The sequence below is a fragment of the Halichoeres trimaculatus genome, unplaced genomic scaffold, assembly GCF_033239565.1.
Source record: "Halichoeres trimaculatus isolate MK-OKI-2021-1 unplaced genomic scaffold, fHalTri1.1 fHalTri1_scaffold_16, whole genome shotgun sequence".
In the NCBI taxonomy this organism is placed as follows: Eukaryota; Metazoa; Chordata; class Actinopteri; order Labriformes; family Labridae; genus Halichoeres; species Halichoeres trimaculatus.
This window is the reverse complement of record NW_027437194.1, coordinates 26,352,748-26,372,761: the sequence shown is the minus strand read 5'-3', so window position 1 is coordinate 26,372,761 and position 20,014 is coordinate 26,352,748. Positions and strand designations below refer to the sequence as shown.

The following is a 20,014-nucleotide window of genomic DNA, read 5'->3' as shown; positions in this document are numbered from 1 at the left end:
CTGCAAACCACATCACCACTTCAAGCTGTTATAAAAGAGGCTCGACCAGAGTAGACTACAACCCAGCCATAAAAATAGAAGCTACTTCTTCAAATAATGGCTGTATGTGATTACCCCCTCCTACTCTTGCTCCAGTTCTGCACAGATGGGTGACTTAGATTTCACATGAGGATACAGTAGAGAGGTTGTATGCTCAAACATTTGAATAAAAAACCTTTTTAAAATGATTTGAATGTTGAAATTATCTGAAGAAGTTCAGAAAATTATTAAGCCAGCTATTAAAAAAACCCCACATGTGTGTTTTGCTTGTGTTTCTTGAAACCTTTATTCAACACATCAAAATGGTAAAATATTAGACTCTTTACAGACAAATATTTAAATAAATAACATGATTATTCATCATTAACAAACGCAACAAGCAGTATTATCAAAGAGCGACCTAAGGCTTCTTGACTTTCTCTTGAGCTTCTTTTTATAGTTGACCATTTATTACAGGGGGAGGTTACGCTCAAATAAATGCACTAAGTAAATAAGCAAACGGCGAACAGATGAAGATTATTTTCATTTGGCATCATCACAGTCAGTAGTGAAACTTTTTATCATACAATCATTTCTGCAAAGTGCTTTGTGACAATACTTCTCACAAAAGGGGCTGTAACATGTTGAGTTTGGAGATGAGAGGTTGGTTTAGATCACACAGAGGCCCAGTTACAAACAGAGGCCTCCTCATATCATCGTCAGAAATAATCAATGTAATGGCATTGTAAATGGCACTATATCAGGGCGCTGGATATGATCCTCAAATGATACTTCACTTTGTGCTGTTTCCTTTTAAATACCATGTTTGTACAGCACAGTGCAAATTAGATCAAACTCACCCAAACTGGTGTTTAAAGAAGTGCTGAGCGATATCAGACTTGGGAAATAAATGGTGAACTGAAGGAGAATTTTGAGCCTCTGTATTCAGAGGTTTGCTGGGTACAGGAGTAAGGCAGTCAGCACAGCCGATCACGTTTTAAAAATCGTCCTGGTGAAAAAATGTTGCTACAAGAGTGAGTTTCAATCCACTGTCTTGAAAGGTTTGTTGTCGTTGTCACAGTGTGAATTCTTCCAACTTACAGCATCCCCACTAACCAGAAAGTCTGCTCCCCATCATACGCACAAGCTCAGAGTCCTGGTTCTACAGCAAGCCGTCCTGTTCAAAAACCGAGGGCAGGAGGGAGAAGTCGAAGGGCAGGAACTTAACGCCGGCTCCGTGGTAGAATTTGTTCTGAAACTCCACCCTGAAACCAAACGAAAGAGCAGACAATAAATGTTAATGTTGGTTAAATGAATGCAAAATAAGCTAAATGCTCATTAAGTCACCTTTCTGCAAAGATCAATCAGTGAAACTACCATTAATTACTCAAAAAATGAAACAATTGTATTAAAATTGTACTTAACAACAGCCTTACAGAGCAATAAGGGATGAACAGAAGTTCAGATGAAACTATTACTTTAGTAAAACTATTTTATTACAGATTTTTTTATTTAACAGCCAATTGTTTCAATTTTTTTTAGCAATAGAAAAACCCACTATAAGTCATATGACACTGCAAAAACTGAAATCTTGCACAATTTTAGGTCTTACTTTTCCAACAAATGGCTTATCAGACACAATGTGAGCAACTTCTACCCAACAAGATTAATTAGGGATGCACGATATTATCGGCACAATATTGGTATCGGCAGATAAAAGCTTAAAAACACGTTTATCGGTATCGGCAGATATGAAAATTTCTGCAGATATGCACAGCTGATAAGGTGCTATTCAGTTAGGATTATTATTATTTTCCATCTGAAAAATAAGCTCCTTAAATAAAATGTAGCACTTCATTTATTTGCACTGCAGAGCTCTGTGTCTGTCACCAGGTTGTTACAGTAGCTCTAAAATAATCAAATGCAACTTGGTTATGTTTAAAAATGCATTCTACATTTAAAGTTCATGTGATCTAAAGAAATTATTTTTCTGTATTTCAATACTGAATGTCTTGAGTTTAAAAAAATAATACATTTCTTATTTATGGTAAAATCAAATGTTTTTTTGTCTTGTTTTATGTGTGTTTCTTAAACAAATAAGACCGTCACAATAAGAGTAACATATAAATTCCAGTACAGGATAGACTTAGCTTTCTTTACAGTGAAGAAAACAAACAAACTTGTGATTATCGGTATCGGTATCGACATCGGCATCGGCCAAAAGGGGTTTCGATATATCGGCATATCGGATATCGGCAAAAATCCAATATCGTGCATCCCTAAGATTAATGTTGCTGTTGTTTTAAAATGTTTTATTTTAGGATATAAATGATGCCAGAATTGCTTGAAAAGAGTAAAAAAAACACCTGCTAATGTGGTGCGAAGATTTTGTTGTTAAGTTTTTTAGACTTTATTTTCATTAAAGATACTTGACAAGAAAACGTTTGTTTACTCCACTGGCAGATATTTTTTCTCTTTACAAACAATTCAGGCTCATCTGTGTCCTTTAAAATCCTAAAGTAAGACATTTTTCAGGACTAGTTGGGGGAATGTGGCTTACATTAAGTCCAATGGATTTTTTTTTTACTAAAAAATAAGACAAAGACTTGCTTGGATTTCAGCTTTTGCAGTGAAATTTGAACATTTTTGGGGTTTCTTTGGATTTTTCTGTCATTTATCTTAATTTCCTTAGGTTTACACTAGTGCTGCACGATTATCGCAATTGCAATGTCAGCACATGCAATTACGCAATCGCAAAAGAGGTGCGATTGTGCAATTATTTTTAAAAAGTGCAAAAAAATGAGCATGTTTGTGTGAGTGATGTGTGTGTGTCTGTGTGTGTGTGTGTGTGTGTGTGAGACTGAGTAAGAGAGTGAGCGTGAGATGACTAATCAGTCACTGTTTCAACTTGTCATGTGACTACCTGCCCCCCTGGTACAGCAGTTTAATCAGACAAGATGGAGCACAAAGAAGTAAGTGAGGGGCTCAAGGCGAAAAGAAACTCTACCTCTGTTATTTGGTGTTATTTAGGTTACCGGTTGAATGACACAGCAAAAAGATGTAATTTCCAAAACATGCAAAGCAAAAGTGGCATAAATGTGCTATTTTGCATACAACAGCCCTGTTGTGCTGCACATTGTTGTTTGTATACAGAAAGTTTGGATATTTTGAGAATTATTACACAATTAAAATTCTCAGCAATCCATCTCTGCTTTTTTCTTGATTTTTCTCCATGATAACCAAGCAAGTCTGTAGACTCATGACACAACTTTTTTTTATTAAAAATCATAAGCACAATCGCAATATTGTCCACCTAATCGCAAATCGCACCTTTTCCACAAATCATGCCGCACTAGTTTACACCTGACCTTTCAATCAACAGACATCACATTTATGATGACATTCTATTGTCCAGATGGATGAAACATTTATTGGTTGTTATTGGAAAAAGCTATATGGTAATGATAGTTGGGACCTGCAAAATGTCAGCACTCATATCACTGTGTTTATGTCGTTTCTGAGCCAAACGGATCAGTGGGTACGATGAGACTCACCAGTGAAGACGCAGAGCGTGAAGGAACGCAGACAGGCCTTCCATGACGAGAAGAATAGACACAGTGAGCATGGCAAAGAGGCCGAACACTGGGACCAGAAAAACAACCCCCACCCTGGTGGTGATCCTCAGACCCAAACGCATCACCATGGACCACAACACCTCAGACAGCTCTGAAATCATATCATCGCAATGAGACAAACAGAAACAAAGTGTAGCTCAATACAGCTTCAGACAGCACATGGTCTGTGTTTCTTTCCTGTTACTCACGAGCATGAGCCAAGCTGAGCGCCCAGAGACGCAGGTAGGAAGCAGTGTTGGAGATGCAGCCCAGGCAGTACTCTATGGTGTGGATGGACTGGTGAAGGAGAACATCTGCAAAGTCAAACTGCAGGAAAAAAGTCAAACATTAGACAAAACATCTAAATTATAATTAACACAAGGCTTCTGTACTCTCAAATAAAAAATACTTGAATTCTCGTGTCAGTGAATTAGCTCTGCATCCAACTCCTGTCTGTGATATAACATCCTCAGCTTCCTCTTTCCTCAATGAAAGTTTCTGGAAGTGTGCCCGACCTACACAGCTGGTTTCTTTTAACAGAAATCTTTTGGCAATATGTTTTGACAGGTTTAGAAATACAAACATTACTCCAAAATAACACCCTGAATAGCAACAAAACCAACCCCGTCAGCGTGAACAAGATAACTCATGTTGCGTGGATCTGTCACCTGTTTGGGTAAAGCTTCTCTGCTTGGCACTTCATCAATCCCTTCCTCTTCATCCTCTTCATAGGAAACTGGTGTTGAGTTGTCATCCTCACTCACACGCCTCACTCGTTCGTAACCCTGAGGAGAGACAGGAGCATTGATTTTCACAGAGGATTGGAAAGTGAATAAAAAGTACTGCAGATATGTTTGGATTGACCTGTCAGCACATACTCTGCGTCGGCGCAGGCCTTTGCCTCCACGGTACAGCCAATATAAGTAAAGAGGTTTTCCCAGCAGCAGCACAGGGACTGACAGCAGAGCTATCAACACTAAGAAAATCTGCAGCCCAGTCTGGAGAATCAGGACAAAAACATGCGTTAGTATCAGAACAAATCCAGAGCTGGTTCATGTTTTCATGGTGACGTACCTGTCCTGGGTACAGAGGAGTCATGTCCTTCCCCTGCATGACAAACATGTTGATGAAGTGAATGAGGATGCTCGGGGCTTGGCTGGAGTCCTGTGCACCGAACGCCAACCACTTGTAGAGGATCATGAGGACCAGGTATCCAAAGAGACAGAGCAGGAAGAGCAGCTCAGGAAGAAACAGCAGATACACATTGAATTTCTGTCGGAAGTGCCTGGAGGGAGGAAAAGAAACGCACAGTGTGATTCTACTTCTTATTTTCAGCTAATTCTTATAAACATCAACAACGTGTTGGCAAAATTAAATTATTTCCAGCCAAGACTGGAGTATTAATAGAAACAGTTCAGTGTGAGACACTTTCAAAACAAACTACAGAAAGCACCAGATGATGTTTATGGTCAGTCCTCATGTTTGTTTGTTTTTGTTGGTCATTCACTGCAGAAGCATCAACTTTTTTAGTTTATTTTAAAACCAAAGTAAATAATTTCAACAGGAGCCTTGATGTAAGAGCTAATTTGCAAATGTTAGCATGCAAAGCCAGTTTATTTGACCAAATCATTAGAGCTTTAACACTGCTGGTCATTGGTTAGCTTGTGTAGACCTTCTGTAAATGGTCATCACTAAAAGTACTGAATAACAGCTACAGCCTCCCTGTGCCGGCTGCATACCTGTCTGCTGTCAGGTAGTGGAGAGGTGTTAGTAAGCAGTGGCTCCCGAAGTGAGGGTTAGGAAATGTTTTTCAAATTCAAAACTATTAAAGATGGACCCATTTTGTAAAAATAGAAACAAAATAGCGGTTAAATTGCCAATTATGCTAATTCTTCAGAAAAAAAGCTCTACCTATGTATGAATAAGGCTGATTATTGCACACACTGTCCCTCTTTTTCTCTACTCCAGTGTTATAAAGTTTAAACAATTATTCTATTACAAAAAATGCAAAAAATGTTCAGATCAAAATCACTCACACACTCAATATAAAAGTTATTTTTATTTTGGGAGCCTTGATTTAAGAGGTGTTTGTAAAAAAGCAGATGTGTTTATGTTTTTGGAGTCTGTTTTTCAAGTATCAACTTGAAAAAATGTGATTCATTTTTATTAAAAAAGTTGTGGCAAGGCTGTTTTTGAAGATTGTTAATTTTAATGATTTGTGTGTTGTTGTTTTTTTTTCTTACATTTTGAAAGCTGGAAGCTCCAAAGTATGCTAGGCTGTTCTGTCACCATGACATGTATATGACTGTTGTATGTTATAACATCTGAACTGTGCAATGTGTTATTTTATGGTGACTGAAAGAAAAAAAAACACCACTACTATGAGTAAAACTGATAGAAAAGCATGCAAACAGAAACTGTTTGATCTGTTTTCCACGTGTCTTTGTTGTAGACCCTCACAATGACTTAACCAGGAAACACAGAAATTTGTGCACACAGGTTATCTTATTTTAGTCCTTTTTTGGTGATTTGGTCTGTTCTTGAAATGACCTTTTAGTGTTTTCTATGGTGGCTCTGAAGTGTTAAACACACACTAACAAAAAAAGAGAACTAAAAAAAAAGCAAACACATACAAGTCTTCTGAATTTGTTTTCTTCTTTGTTTTTGTGTTATTTGTTGTTGTTGTGTTTTGCATTTCAGGGCCACCGTAGTTTTCCCATGACAGGGTGTCATTAGGGATGGGTACCGATTTAGGTACTTTTAGAGGTACCGTCTGAATTCTGAATTCATGTAGAATCAAAAGGTACCATGTTTAGGTACCTAAATCCCTTATACTGTGAGAGGGTGGAAGAGTAGGCAGGACATGAACACAGCATTGCAAGATTACACATTGAAGAATCAATATGTTAAGTTGAAAAAATATATATATTTTATTCTAAAATAAATCTATATTTTTTACCATATAAACACAGAAAAGTATCAAAAATTGGTACCATTGAGTACCGATACTGAATGCCAAGTACCGGGCATCAATACCGTATCATGTCAAATGTGAAAGGTACCCATCCCTCGGTGTCATGGGCGAAGAAGTTTGGAAACTGCTGAACAGAGAGAGAGAGGGCTCTGAGACACTAACCAGGAAGTGCACAGAGAGTTTTGTTTCTTTTCAGGGTTTTGTTTTTTAAACTATGTTGTGAGTTAGTTCAGTTTTCTTTCCTTCAGGTTATTTTTAGTTATTTGAGCGGGAGGTGTTGGAACAGACGGTCCACTGTGCAGCTGGCCCGGCACCTTCCAGTCTTTCACAGTCAGTGTCTCCAGTGTTCTTTGTTTCTCTTGATGTATTTTCATGGTTTTTGAATACATTTATTTATATTTTCACTATAAATAAAGTTTGGGTTTAAATCACATTTTGTGGGCCATCTATTTTATGTTAAGATCTCTGTGAACAAGTCATTCATGTGAAAAATACTGGTACCCTGCACAGAATACTAGTGACTTGCTCCTGTCTTTTTAACTGCTCATGTTGAAGCCTGTTACTGTCTTTAAGCACTTAATCAAAACAGACGTAAGTTTTCTGTCAGGGTGTGATATCTGGAGTCACTCACAAGTGATTAAAGACACTCAGCACCACTCCAAAGCTCATGTGGACGACCCCGATTATCACCGACATCTTCATCTTATAGGAGTTGAGGAAGGAGAGCCGGTTCACTGCCAGGTTCCAAATCTGAAGAATCAAAAAGCATCTCCATCAAAACGAGACTGCTGACAGGAAATTAGATTTTAGAGATTAATGTCAGTGTGTGTTTACTCACAGGGTCGATGCCAAATGGATAGGGTCCACTGAAAACTCCACTGACGTTTGGGTCTAATGTGAGCAGAGCGTTTGTTTGAAGTGTTTTGTTTCTGTCATATAAACAAAAAACAATATTTGTTAAAAAGCAACAAACATCATCTGATAAATATGTTTCTGAGTGGGTTTCTCTTTACAAACTACTCACGTCCACTGCTGATTTGCGAACATAGCCTTGACACTCCAGCCAGATCCGAATATATTAAAGGACTTGGAGAAACAGTCGTTGTAAATCAGCCCGGTGTATATGGAGAAAAGCCCCATCATCAGGATGATGTAACGTCCGTGGAAGAAAGTCGCCCATATCTACGCCCAACAGAGACAAGTTTATGAGCTAAAACTAATTTAAATCCACTAAATCCTCTATTATGGATGAGCCGAGCCCTCGTCCCCACCTCATTACTGGAGCGTTTTTTCTTCTGCTTCTTTTCCGTCAGCACCATCCACAAGGCGAACAGACTCATTACCGTCCCGTGCCCGAGGTCGCCGAACATCACAGCAAACAGGAAAGGGAATGTGATGATGGTGTAGGGAGCTGCAGAGAGGAGAAACACGCTCAGTGCTTTCACCGTGAACTTTCTGAAGCTGCTCTAACAGAGACAGAAACTTTAAAGTTTATTCAGCAGACACAGAGAGAGCTCTTACCTGGGCTTACCTCGCGATAGTCCCCCACGCCGTACGCCTCCACGATGCTCTGAAAGCCTGACGTGAACTTGTTGGTTCTCAGAAGGGTCGGAGGAGTGTCGGTGCTGGGGATACGGTTCACAAAGGACGGGACAGTGGCGTCGCCTTTTCTCTATTAAAGGCAGACAGAAAATACACTGGAATATCTTCTCTACAAAAACTTATGCAGTAAAGTGCAGCTCTGAAGGCCCATCAGGAGAGGAGGAAGGTAGTGTTTACATCTTATTTTAAGTAAAAACTGTCTTATTAGATATAACATGAGCCATATTAGACTAGCAAGTCCAGAACTCTTCTTCAAGATATTAAAAACACAAAGGCACTTAAATTGCTTGTTAAAGAACAAAATCTGCCACTGGGAGAGCAAACTCTGCTTGTTTTGTTTCTTGTATAATGAAAAATATTCTTAGCAAATCTTCTTACTCCGCTGGCAGATTATTTTTCTCTTAACAACAACATCAGGCTCTTTTTCTATAACATTTCAAATAAGACATTTTCTGAAGCCTCCTGTGGCCCCCTGAAGCAGCTTGAAGCAGCTCAGAGCAGTAAAAACAAGCCTGAAGCAAACTGAAGCAAGCCGAGGCAAACTGAAGAAACCTGGGGCAACTTAAAGCTGCTTAAAGCAGCTCAAAGCAATCTGAAGAAGGATGAAGAAGCAACTTGAAGCAGACTGAAGCACTTTGAAGCAGACTGAAGCAACTTGAAGCTGCCTGAAGCAACTTGAAGCAGCCTGAAGCACACTGAAGCAACTTGAAGCAGCCTGAAGCAACTTGAAGCAGCCTAAAAAAGACTGAAGCAACTTGAAGCAGCCTGAAGCACTTTAGAGCAGACTGAAGCAACTTGAAGCCGCCTGAAGCACTTTGAAGCAGACTGAAGCAACTTGAAGCCGCCTGAAGCACTTTGAAGCAGACTGAAGCAACTTGAAGCAGCCTGAAGCAACTTGAAGCCTCCTGAAGCACTTTGAAGCAGACTGAAGCAACTTGAAGCAGCCTGAAGCACTTTAGAGCAGACTGAAGCAACTTGAAGCAGCCTGAAGCACTTTGAATCAGACTGAAGCAACTTGAAGCAGCCTGAAGCACTTTGAATCAGACTGAAGCAACTTGAAGCCGCCTGAAGCACTTTAGAGCAGACTGAAGCAACTTGAAGCAGCCTGAAGCAACTTGAAGCAGCCTGAAGCACTTTAGAGCAGACTGAAGCAACTTGAAGCAGCCTGAAGCACTTTGAAGCAGACTGAAGCAACTTGAAGCAGCCTGAAGCACTTTAGAGCAGACTGAAGCAACTTGAAGCCGCCTGAAGCACTTTGAAGCAGACTGAAGCAACTTGAAGCAGCCTGAAGCAACTTGAAGCAGCCTGAAGCACTTTGAAGCAGACTGAAGCAACTTGAAGCCGCCTAAAGCACTTTGAATCAGACTGAAGCAACTTGAAGCCGCCTGAAGCACTTTAGAGCAGACTGAAGCAACTTGAAGCAGCCTGAAGCAACTTGAAGCAGCCTGAAGCACTTTAGAGCAGACTGAAGCAACTTGAAGCAGCCTGAAGCACTTTGAAGCAGACTGAAGCAACTTGAAGCAGCCTGAAGCACTTTAGAGCAGACTGAAGCAACTTGAAGCAGCCTGAAGCACTTTAGAGCAGACTGAAGCAACTTGAAGCAGCCTGAAGCACTTTGAAGCAGACTGAAGCAACTTGAAGCAGACTGAAGCAACTTTAAGCCGCCTGAAGCACTTTAGAGCAGACTGAAGCAACTTGAAGCAGCCTGAAGCAACTTGAAGCAGCCTGAAGCACTTTGAAGCAGACTGAAGCAACTTGAAGCCGCCTAAAGCACTTTGAAGCAGACTGAAGCAACTTGAAGCCGCCTGAAGCACTTTAGAGCAGACTGAAGCAACTTGAAGCCGCCTGAAGCACTTTAGAGCAGACTGAAGCAACTTGAAGCAGCCTGAAGCACTTTGAAGCAGACTGAAGCACTTTGAAGCAGACTGAGGCAACTTGAAGCAGACTGAAGCAACTTGAAGCAGACTGAAGCACTTTAGAGCAGACTCAAGCAACTTGAAGCAGACTGAAGCAACTTGAAGCAGACTGAAGCAACTTGAAGCAGCCTGAAGCTCTTTGAAGCAGACTGAAGCAACTTGAAGCAGACTGAAGCAACTTGAAGCAGCCTGAAGCACTTTGAAGCAGACTGAAGCATCTTGAAGCAGCAGAAGCAACTTGAAGCAGCCTGAAGCACTTTAGAGCAGACTGAAGCAACTTGAAGCAGCCTGAAGCAACTTGAAGCAGCCTAAAAAAGACTGAGGCAACTTGAAGCAGCCTGAAGCAACTTGAAGCAGCCTAAAAAAGACTGAAGCAATTTGAAGCAGCCTTAAGAAGCCCGAAGTAACTTGAAGCAGCCTGAAGCTGCTTAAAGCAGCACAAAGCAGTGGGGCCATAAAGCCACCTGAAGCTGCCTGAAGCAACTTAAGCTGTTTGAAGCAGTCTGAAGCAACTTGAAGCAGCCTGGAGCAACTTGAAGCAGCCTTAAGCAACCTGAAGCAGCCTAAGGAAGACTGAAGCAACTTGAAGCTGCCTGAAGCAACCTGAAGCAGCCTGAAACTACCTGAAGCAGTTTGAAGCAGTCTGATGTTTGGGGACTTGCTGTGATATTTTGTTCAACAAGAGCAAACAAAGATGTTTCAGCCAGTGATTAAAGAAAAACATCAGTGATGGAAACATTCAAGCTAGGTCGACTTCTGGGCACCCTCATTTCTGTATTTATGAAAAATAATGGAAAACAAATACTTTAGATTTCAAAACCACACAGCTAAGGTGAAACATTGATTAAGGTTTAAAAAAGCAAAGAGGCACAGAGAAATGTCTGAGCAGTGATGCAGTAACACAGACAACAGTGTTTTTCTGCCTTATACATAAAATCATATTCAGTTGGCTGAAACATTGTAGCTCTGTGTTTAGAGAGGCGGCTGTGAGTCATCAAATCAAATTAAATTCATTTCTCTCTGTTGATGTTAAATGAAGGATGCTGTGTTTGCTGTTTTGGTATCATTCCTCAAAGCTCAGAAAATGTTCAGAGCTGTTATCATTTTGTCTGAATTTTCAAAGCAGATAAGATTTTAAAGCTTCTGAGCCTCGTGTTGGATTGGAGAAAGCTTTGTGAATGTTATTAAGTGTGTCTCTACAATAGATGTGTAATAGTGTTAAATCATCACGATCACAAAACAAAAAGCCTTTGTTGTTTCTTCTACTCACTGAGCCCTCCTCTAGCGCCCCCCGCAGGTTTGCCAGGTCACTGACGGGACACCACACCTCAGCGATCAGACACTTGTTGGTGACGTCGAAGCTGCAGAGGTTCAGGATGTGGTAGATGGCCTTCATCTTCTTCACCTGAACCACCCAGGTGTACACGGACTCTGAGGCTTTCTGCAGAACCTGCCTCAGGTAGTCCTCGGTGCGGTGCAGCACCTGGAGGAGACAGCACACACTCTCTGAGTACGTGTGTGGATGTAGAAATTTTCCCTCTGAGGGTTTATGGTTCCTACATTGTTCAGGTCCTGGATGCGTGTCCTCAGGCTGTCCAGGACGTCTGCACGCTCCTCATCGTTCTCAGGGTGCGGGTAGAGGTGGCAGTGGTAACTGAGGGGGACAAACACGGGCATGAACGCTCAGATTAAAAATATCACAGATAGGTAAAAAAAGGTAAAGGCACATTCTCTTACCAATCACAGATTTTCTGGACTTTCTGTCCGATCTGGTCTCCCCAGAAAGAGATCAGGAACACCACACTTTTGCTTATTTCGCCCTGAAACAGCAACAACACAGATCAGTTATCACTTTACAGGCTCACATGTATCTCTGTCGCCATTATCTCCCTTCGCAGGATGTATCACTTCTGTAGAGTTTCTTTTCATTTTCAGGATTTTATGCCTTTATTCAGAGAGGACAGGACACTGGATAGAGCAGGAAATGAACCATGGCCAAACTCTTGGGGGCTGAGATCTCAAAGAACGCGCACCCTAACAGCCAGTCAGGGTGTAATTCCACTCAATTACAAGTTCAGTTACTTTGATGACATTTGACTTAATTAAGAGTAAAAGCACAAGTCTGCCAATTACCTTAAGTGACATAAAACTCCTTTTTTGGTTTTTATTTTGCACTTTGTAGACGCTCCCTGCATCAAGTCAAGCCTGCCGTGAGTGAAAGAGTTCACTGTGAAGTGTCTGGATTGCAGGACAGCTTGATCAAAATCAGGTTTAGGTTTAGGTTCACATTTGTTCTGACAGTGGTTGGAAAGAGGTGTCAGCTTTATCAGATCTCTGTTTCTCTGAGCAGTTATTGACCCGAAGGACCAACCTATGACAGGATTTGTTGTGTTTCAGCATGAGCAGCTTCTTCTCCTCCTAATAGTTCACCTGATCACTGGACCAGAGCTGTCAGCCAATCAGCTGCAGGCACACTGTTGATGGACAGCTTGGATTCTTTCTGATTTTATTTACTCAGTAACTGATTTAATGTTACATGTAGTGAAGTATAAAACTTTCTACAATAAATACTCACATACAGGCATAAGCAACAGTTTAGTGGGGGTGTAGAGGGACAAACTGATGCCCTTGAGTATGGGTACATGTTCTGATTTTAAAAAACTACTTCAAAGCTCCTACATTACAGTAACTTAATCAGTTTTTGACCACAGTATTATTTTAGAGCAAAGCCAGATAAATCTCTGTGATGCAGATTTTCATCAAAGCTCCTGAGCATCAAATCATTTGTTGCTTGTTTGAATATTCATCACTCTGACAAACTGCTGTCAAATTAAGACTTTTAAAGATACAGCTTTCTTATTCTAATCTAAAACTCCAGTTATACTTAAAACTGATTTTGTGACAAGATGTTTTATCAAATACATGTCAGTACTAACTCTTTAAGCCCTGGCCTCTTTTTTGGTTCTCTGCTAAAAAAATTGACATACCTAATTAGAAAAGAGTGAACCTCTGCATCTAAAGGGTCTATTTGAATCATTCTGGTGGCATAATAAAGGGAACACTTGTGAAATTAGTTCAAAGGTGTCAGCATTGGTATTAATGTCACTGGCTCAGAGTAAGAACTCAAATATTGCTCAAACAAACAGAAAGTTTGGTTACAAATAAATTCATACGTGATAAGTGCTTTGTTTTTTGCCTTTTGTTGCAGAAAGACTTCAAAGTTTCCCAATTAGGACTTAAAGGGTTGAGTTGATTTTTCTTAGTGATTGGTAATACAGAGTAATGGGTTTTTAGGAGTGATTTAAAGGGGACATATCATGCTTGTTTCTCCTTTTCACTATGTCAGACTAGGATGCCTGTAAAGCATTTCTGCCCACAGTACAAGTCATTAAGTTCCTTCATTGCCCCAGAATAGCGTTCTCAATATCCTCATTTTAGGCCATTCTGAAGATCTCGTTGAAACGCTTCGTTTGGAGAATGACCTCCAGAAACCTCGCAACATCACAGCCCTTTGTGCTCTGATTGGTCAGTTCTATCAGAGGGGCGGAGGGGGTAGAGCCAGGGGGCGGTTTTTGCAGCATGGCAGTATTTACAAAATCGCCATATTGGATGGGGCAGACCGAGCGAGTTTGCTGTTTGCCAAAACTTCACCGTAAGGCATTGATAGCACTAATAAATTGGCAGAGTGTAGGATACATCCTTTTGTATTGGACCCCGAGTCAGACCCGGACGGTTCTGCAGCTCAGGAGGAAGAAAATCCACCTGGACACAGATCATCTCAGGACGCCTCAGTGTGGTAAGTCAAACTGGTACTGTAACATGTATAGTTTATACGTGGAAATATAGGCAGACTTCACCAATAAACTATTTCTATAACAGGGCTCCATCCTGCTCCTTCACTTTTCTCTGTCTGTTTTATCCATCATGCTGAAAGTGTAGTCTAAAGATCGGCTCTACCGTCAGTTGGTCACTATGTTATTACCGCAGCATTATTGTGGTCCAGGTTCACAGTGCATGTCAGAACAAGCATGCAAATATCACAGTCTCACAAGTATTACGACGTCTGCTAAAACTACAGTGTTTTAACTGCTAATTCACCACGTAAAGCCGAGCTGCTCAGCAGAGCAGAGTCCCTGCATCCAGCACTCAGTCAGTCGGCTCTTGGTGGGTGTATCCCTCGGTGGCGGTTGTGTGACTAACTGACATCACAGAGGAGGAGCTGCTTTATCAGATTACTCCAATAAAAAGAAAGGATCCTCGTGTCGTCACGAAGATCGGAATCTTGCTGCCAAATGTCAATGACCTATTTTCAGAGGCATCAAATCTCGTTCTAGGATATCAGAAAAAATACAATATCTCATTTTTTGAAAATTCAGGGGGTGTAAGGTCTTGTTTTCAAATGTATTATATTAAATGTAAGTATGAAATCTGGGATCAGCATGATATGTCCTCTTTAACCCCTTACTGCCAAAATTAATTCACAATTATATAAAAAATGTTTTTGCATGCTTTTGCATTCTTGCAGATGCTATATTAAGTGGATATTGTAAATTTGAATACAGAGCATACAATATGAACAAGTTATAACATATGGATGTAAAAAGTTCACCCTCTGACCAGTATATTAGGACATAGTGCATTTAATATGATGCTTGGTATGTGTAGAAAATAAATGAATAAGCATTGGTGGGATACAAAGGTCATCGAAGCTGAATCAAGACCTGACAGAGTGTGACACGATTTCTTAAAAGGGTTAAAAATATTTTTCAGTGAGACGGAAACACTAGCTGCAGAAAAATACAACCAGGAAACTAAAACATGCTTCCTGAATGTTTTACAAGACATGGGTAGAAAATCCTGTTTACACTGTGTTTCACTGCTCTTTACTTATAAAAAATGAAGGAATAAGTGTAAGCATCAAAGCTCCTAGAAAAATTGGCAAACCTAGAGTTACACTAAGAGTGGAATCAACATGTAGCATGAGCTCACATCTGTGTAGTTGTATTTTTAATAATGACTACATTTTTTATTTAATGTGCTCCAAGTTTGCTTCTTTATTTGCACGATAATGGAGAAGAGGTGAAATGAAAATGATTTTCAGATTCCACACATTTCTGTCACCTTGAACACAGCTACATGACATCATCAAGAACATTTTGAACTGTTGATGCTGCATATTCTACCTGAGGTAAGAGGAGACCAAGGAATGTAAGAAACAGGAAGGAGAGACGGGAATGAATTAAAAAGGTTCGACTCACAGTGTCGAGATCAGCAAGGTTCTCGTCCAGCTCTGCGTAGCTGAGGATGGTGTAACCTTTACAAACTCTCCACAACATGCGCTCAAACGCCTCCACCTTCACCCGCTGGATCAGTCCTGAAACAAATCTGCAGCCAGGAGGGATCGGGTTACATTTAGGGTTCACGTCTTCATGATACAGCAACACACAAGAGACAGAGAGATACTGCAGCTCACCCCAGCTTTGCTCCAAGTCTCTGCATGCCGGTGCATCCTGTCACTGAGTCCGTCTCCATGGTGGGGAATTCTTCATACTGGGGACCAAGAGCCTCATGCTAATTACAAGAAGGAGCAGGTTTCACTTATGACAGATAATAGGAACTGCTCCCTGTAGCTGCTATGATACTCATTCTCACTACCATCACACTCTTTCTTTCTGCTCTTTGCTGTGTTTATTTTCAGTACGGCAGCCTGGATGAGTCAGGTGCTGCTTCTAACAGCTGCACTGTCATTAAGTAAGATCAACACTAGTTCCACATCCATCAGTGAGGAAGACAAAACAAGACAGTGACAAGAAAACACGATGCTGCAGGCGAGGAGAGGGGAAGTGCTTTGTCTGAGATCTAAAGCAGTCGGACTGGGAAGAAAAGGCAATAAGTGACAACTGCTGTGTGTGTGTGATGAATGAGGATCCAAACAGAATCACACACTCACTCTGGAGCGGCTGTGTATGAAGGTCCGTGTGATTTTCAGCATGTGTGTGTACTCTGTGAGCTCCAGCAGGTTCCTCTGCAGCTTGTCTTTGTTCCGAGCGACCTCACTCAGCTCCATCTCCAGCCGCTGGAGCTGCTCCTGAACATCAACACACAGAGAACAGAAATCTATCACAGTCTAACGGGTGAACCCAGCTCTGAGACAACATGGTCACTGTATTAAGATGGTGAGGAGTCTGACATTGATATCACAATCACTCCTGATACATTGATCTGAAGTAAACAAAAAGCTCAAAATACTCTGTGGATGAATCATATGCTATCATATAAGCTACTACAGCCTATTATTTAATGTCCATACAAATCATATTGTCCTGTATCATTTCTCATCCTTTCTTAACTTTTCATATCACACCATTTTGTATCATGACACTTGACATTTTATTATTTTGTGTTCTATCTAATCGTGTTGGGGGGGTGTCGTATCATATCTGTATCTTACTGTATTGTGTTGTATCCTATCCTGTCATGCTGTTTTGTATTATTCAGAATCCCATCTACTCTTGTTGTGTCATCTTCCTTGTATTGTATTATAATCATAATTTTTTCTATCCTATAATCTTATCTTGTGTTGCTGTGTCATAATATTTCTAATTGTATCGTACCATATCCAAGTGGCAACCTCAGGTCTATAAATATGAGACAAATCAGGAGGCTGGCTCCAGAAGAATCACAAAACCTCGTACAAACCAAGCCAAAAAAAAGTCTGTTTTCACAGCAGAAATAGCTTAAGCTGCGTTTTTTTAGAGGTCGACTGATATGGGTTTTTTGGGGGCCGATGCCGATGCCGATGCTTTCCAAATTTGAGCAGCCGATGCCGATATGCATAGCCGATTTTTCCAATTTGATATTCAGGCCGATTGTTGAATAAATATATATTTATCACATTTTTGTAAAACGCAGCAATTTCTGAGCAACTAAAAGAAATCTATTACAACAAGTCGTGTCCAGTCCTCTGAACATTTATTCAGCTTTCAAAACAATGAAATATTTTGTCTGAGTAAACACACAATGTAACAAGCAGTAGTAAACATTCACACTCTTCTTAAAATGTCAAAAAAAAAATTTAAACTTATTAATATAATTTGAACAAAAGTATGTAATGTATCCAAGTGGTTCCACAAGTTTGAGGTGCTCATCTTTTTTGTGCCTGATCAAAATTTGCGTCATTTTATACAACAGATCAAAAATCGGATTTTTAAAAGAAAATACGGCCGATGGCCGATAAAGACAAATGTCCAAATATCGGCCCACCGATATATCGGCCCACCGATATATCGGCCCACCGATATATCGGCCCACCGATATATCGGCCCACCGATATATCGGCCCACCGATATATCGGCCCACCGATATATCGGTCTACCTCTAGTTTTTTTTACGTCCAAGAGGACAGTGAAGTGTTTCGCCAACCAGGAGGGCAGTTTAGCACACATCTCAGGCGCTGAAGCAGGCACTCCAGTGTGTGTGTTTCAACAATTGGGTCACAAGGCACAGCTCAGTTGATTGACAGGCAAGCTGTAGCTTTTAGTGGGGGGCTCATAACCCACCCCATTTCCAATATGGCCCCTGTCGACGATGTGCTTCAGAACTCTGTTTCAAAAACAGACGGGTGACGTCGTGGAGACTACATTTACCTATAAAACAGTCTTTGTTTGTATCTTATGGTGTTATCATGTTTTGTAACATTTACTGAGTTGTATTGTTGCTTACTGTTTCCTATTGTATCATTTTGTTCTGTGTTGTTAAATATCATTAACATACCTGCAACACAATTCTGATTTAGCAAGTTTGCAAATTTCTATATTAACTTCAAAAAAATTAACAAGAAAAGAGAATTTCTTATGTTTGTTGTAGTGTTAGTAACAGAAACTGCATTTCCTCAAAGATTATTTAACGCTCAAATGTATGTTTACTTTTTTTTTTAGGTCCTTTATGGAGAACTTGCATCGTTTCACTAACAGCATCAGACAGGTGAACTACTGAGTATTTGTGGTAAAATATAAAAAACAGATAAAAATGAAAATGATGGAAAGTCATTTGCACAATATGATTCAGAATTTTGAGTAAGTAAAAAGTTAATTTTAACCTTAAACCCATTTTTGAGAAACCAGGAAAACTGTAATCAAAGTAATGACACCAGATCATTGTGGCATTCAATCAACTTTGACAAATTCTATTTAATTTAACAATTTATCCAAAAATAAGTCCTGGTTAGATATTTAGGATTTATACTGAAACAGAAACAGAAAGTTGGTGTTATTGTCTCTTTATATTATTAATTACACTGTGGTGCCAAAACTAAACAGGAGGGAGTCCTCATGATATTAACTTTCGATAAATAGTTTTTATTAATTTAGGAACTTAATCAGAGCACCAATATGCATGCTTTAGTTTGTATACACTTATTTAACAGGTGTACAAAATGTGATTTTACTGTGGAATTATGGATGAAATCACAAAATATCAATAAGATTTGTAAATAAAAGGTAGGTGTCTTCATTTTGTGTGAATGATAGTTCAAGGGATTTTGATAAGCATAGGTATTGATAAATATTGAAGATAGCGTTTTAGTAGTAATACATGAATGAAACAGCTCTTACCATGATCTCCAGGACTTGTCTTGGAGGAGGAGCAAGTGGACCCTCATCCTCCTCAGGAACAGCTATTCTAGCTTTCTGAATCTCCCTCAGAAGATAACCTGCACACAGACAAATCTGCTGATGAGGGTTTTATGCTAATTACTCCTCAAGAATCTCTGAATCTTAAACTTCCCAGAGACTATTTTAACACAAACTCTGAGGTATGTGGTGCTAACTGTACCCTGATGACCCCAGGTGTGTGTTCAGCCTTTACAATGAAGCATCCCATCCCAGGTGCTCATTCTTACCCAGAATCCTCTCCATCTCCTCACATCTCTTGATTTCGCTGACAAAGCGCCGCTGGAATGAGCTGACACTTGGGTTGAGCTGAAATTAGAGGAGCATCACAGGTCAGCTGGCTGCAGGTTACTGCATCACAATTATTGCAAATGCTTTAAGAAGGTTCAACGTGAAAGACATAAAAACACTAATGCAAAGACAGATAGATGAGATATATACAGACATATAGATAGATATTCCTCATCTGCAGCATCTGTGTCTGTGTGCACCCTTAGCATCTGTACTTACATCTCTGAACTCGACCAGCCCCAGCTCTCCCAGCTCACTGATGCAGTCATATTCCGAACCGGACTGCAGAAACAATTGCGCCAAGCACATCTCCTCACTCCGAAACACCATTTTTCTCTGCAGCCCTCTCTCGGACTCCTCCGCCTCTTCGTAATCTGCCGGTAAACTACTGAACCTGCACAACGAGCCGCCGCGTGCTACACGCGAAAATAGGGCATCACAAAATTCAGCGAGTCGGTGCGCTGCTTTAAACCCGTTAACCAATTAGCATCTCCCCCTGAGGATTAATTATTGTACATCAATAAAGACCACTTCCAGAGAGGGGCCCGCTTCTCATTCTCACTCTGGGGTAATCCGGGTGTTGTCTATTAAATAAACAAAACGAAAACAAAGACAGAAACCTCCCGTATACACCTTTCGCATCGAGCGTTCACAGAGAAAGGCGTCATCCTGAGATCACCTGTCATTACGGCGCAAAAACACGGCGACGGCGCGGCGCTGACCGGAAACCGACGAGCAACAGGCGCAATAAAAGATAAAGAGCATCAAGCCGCCATGGAGACAAAGAGGGATAAAGGCAGCCGCCTCACACGGTTAAAATAAGCCCCAGTCAGAAATAGACTACGGCCTTTATTCGCGCTACGTCGCCCAGCAATTGACACAGATTGCGTCTCCGGGTTGCCAGATATTGTCGCATCCTGCAAATGCTGA

General features: G+C 40.5%; 1 protein-coding gene across 2 annotated transcripts; it reads right to left on the bottom strand.

The window, feature by feature from the left end:
• Positions 1-324: 324 nt before the first annotated feature.
• atp6v0a2a (ATPase H+ transporting V0 subunit a2a) lies at positions 325-19,967 on the bottom strand. Of its 2 annotated transcripts, none has more exons than XM_074690404.1 (20): positions 19,304-19,967; positions 19,024-19,102; positions 18,737-18,834; positions 16,075-16,212; positions 15,598-15,695; positions 15,383-15,509; positions 11,862-11,944; positions 11,685-11,778; positions 11,395-11,607; positions 8,128-8,278; positions 7,878-8,017; positions 7,631-7,788; positions 7,445-7,535; positions 7,238-7,356; positions 4,707-4,917; positions 4,511-4,630; positions 4,301-4,417; positions 3,842-3,959; positions 3,573-3,744; positions 325-1,283 (listed from the first exon to the last, which is right to left on the bottom strand). In XM_074690404.1, exons 1-20 carry the CDS (start codon positions 19,412-19,414, stop codon positions 1,181-1,183), a joined length of 2,541 nt encoding a protein of 846 aa, XP_074546505.1. In that variant the 5' UTR covers positions 19,415-19,967; the 3' UTR covers positions 325-1,180. The 2 variants fall into 2 exon arrangements, with proteins under 2 accessions (XP_074546505.1, XP_074546506.1); XM_074690405.1 differs by having other exon boundaries at positions 15,598-15,674.
• Between the last annotated feature and the right edge of the window lie 47 nt (positions 19,968-20,014).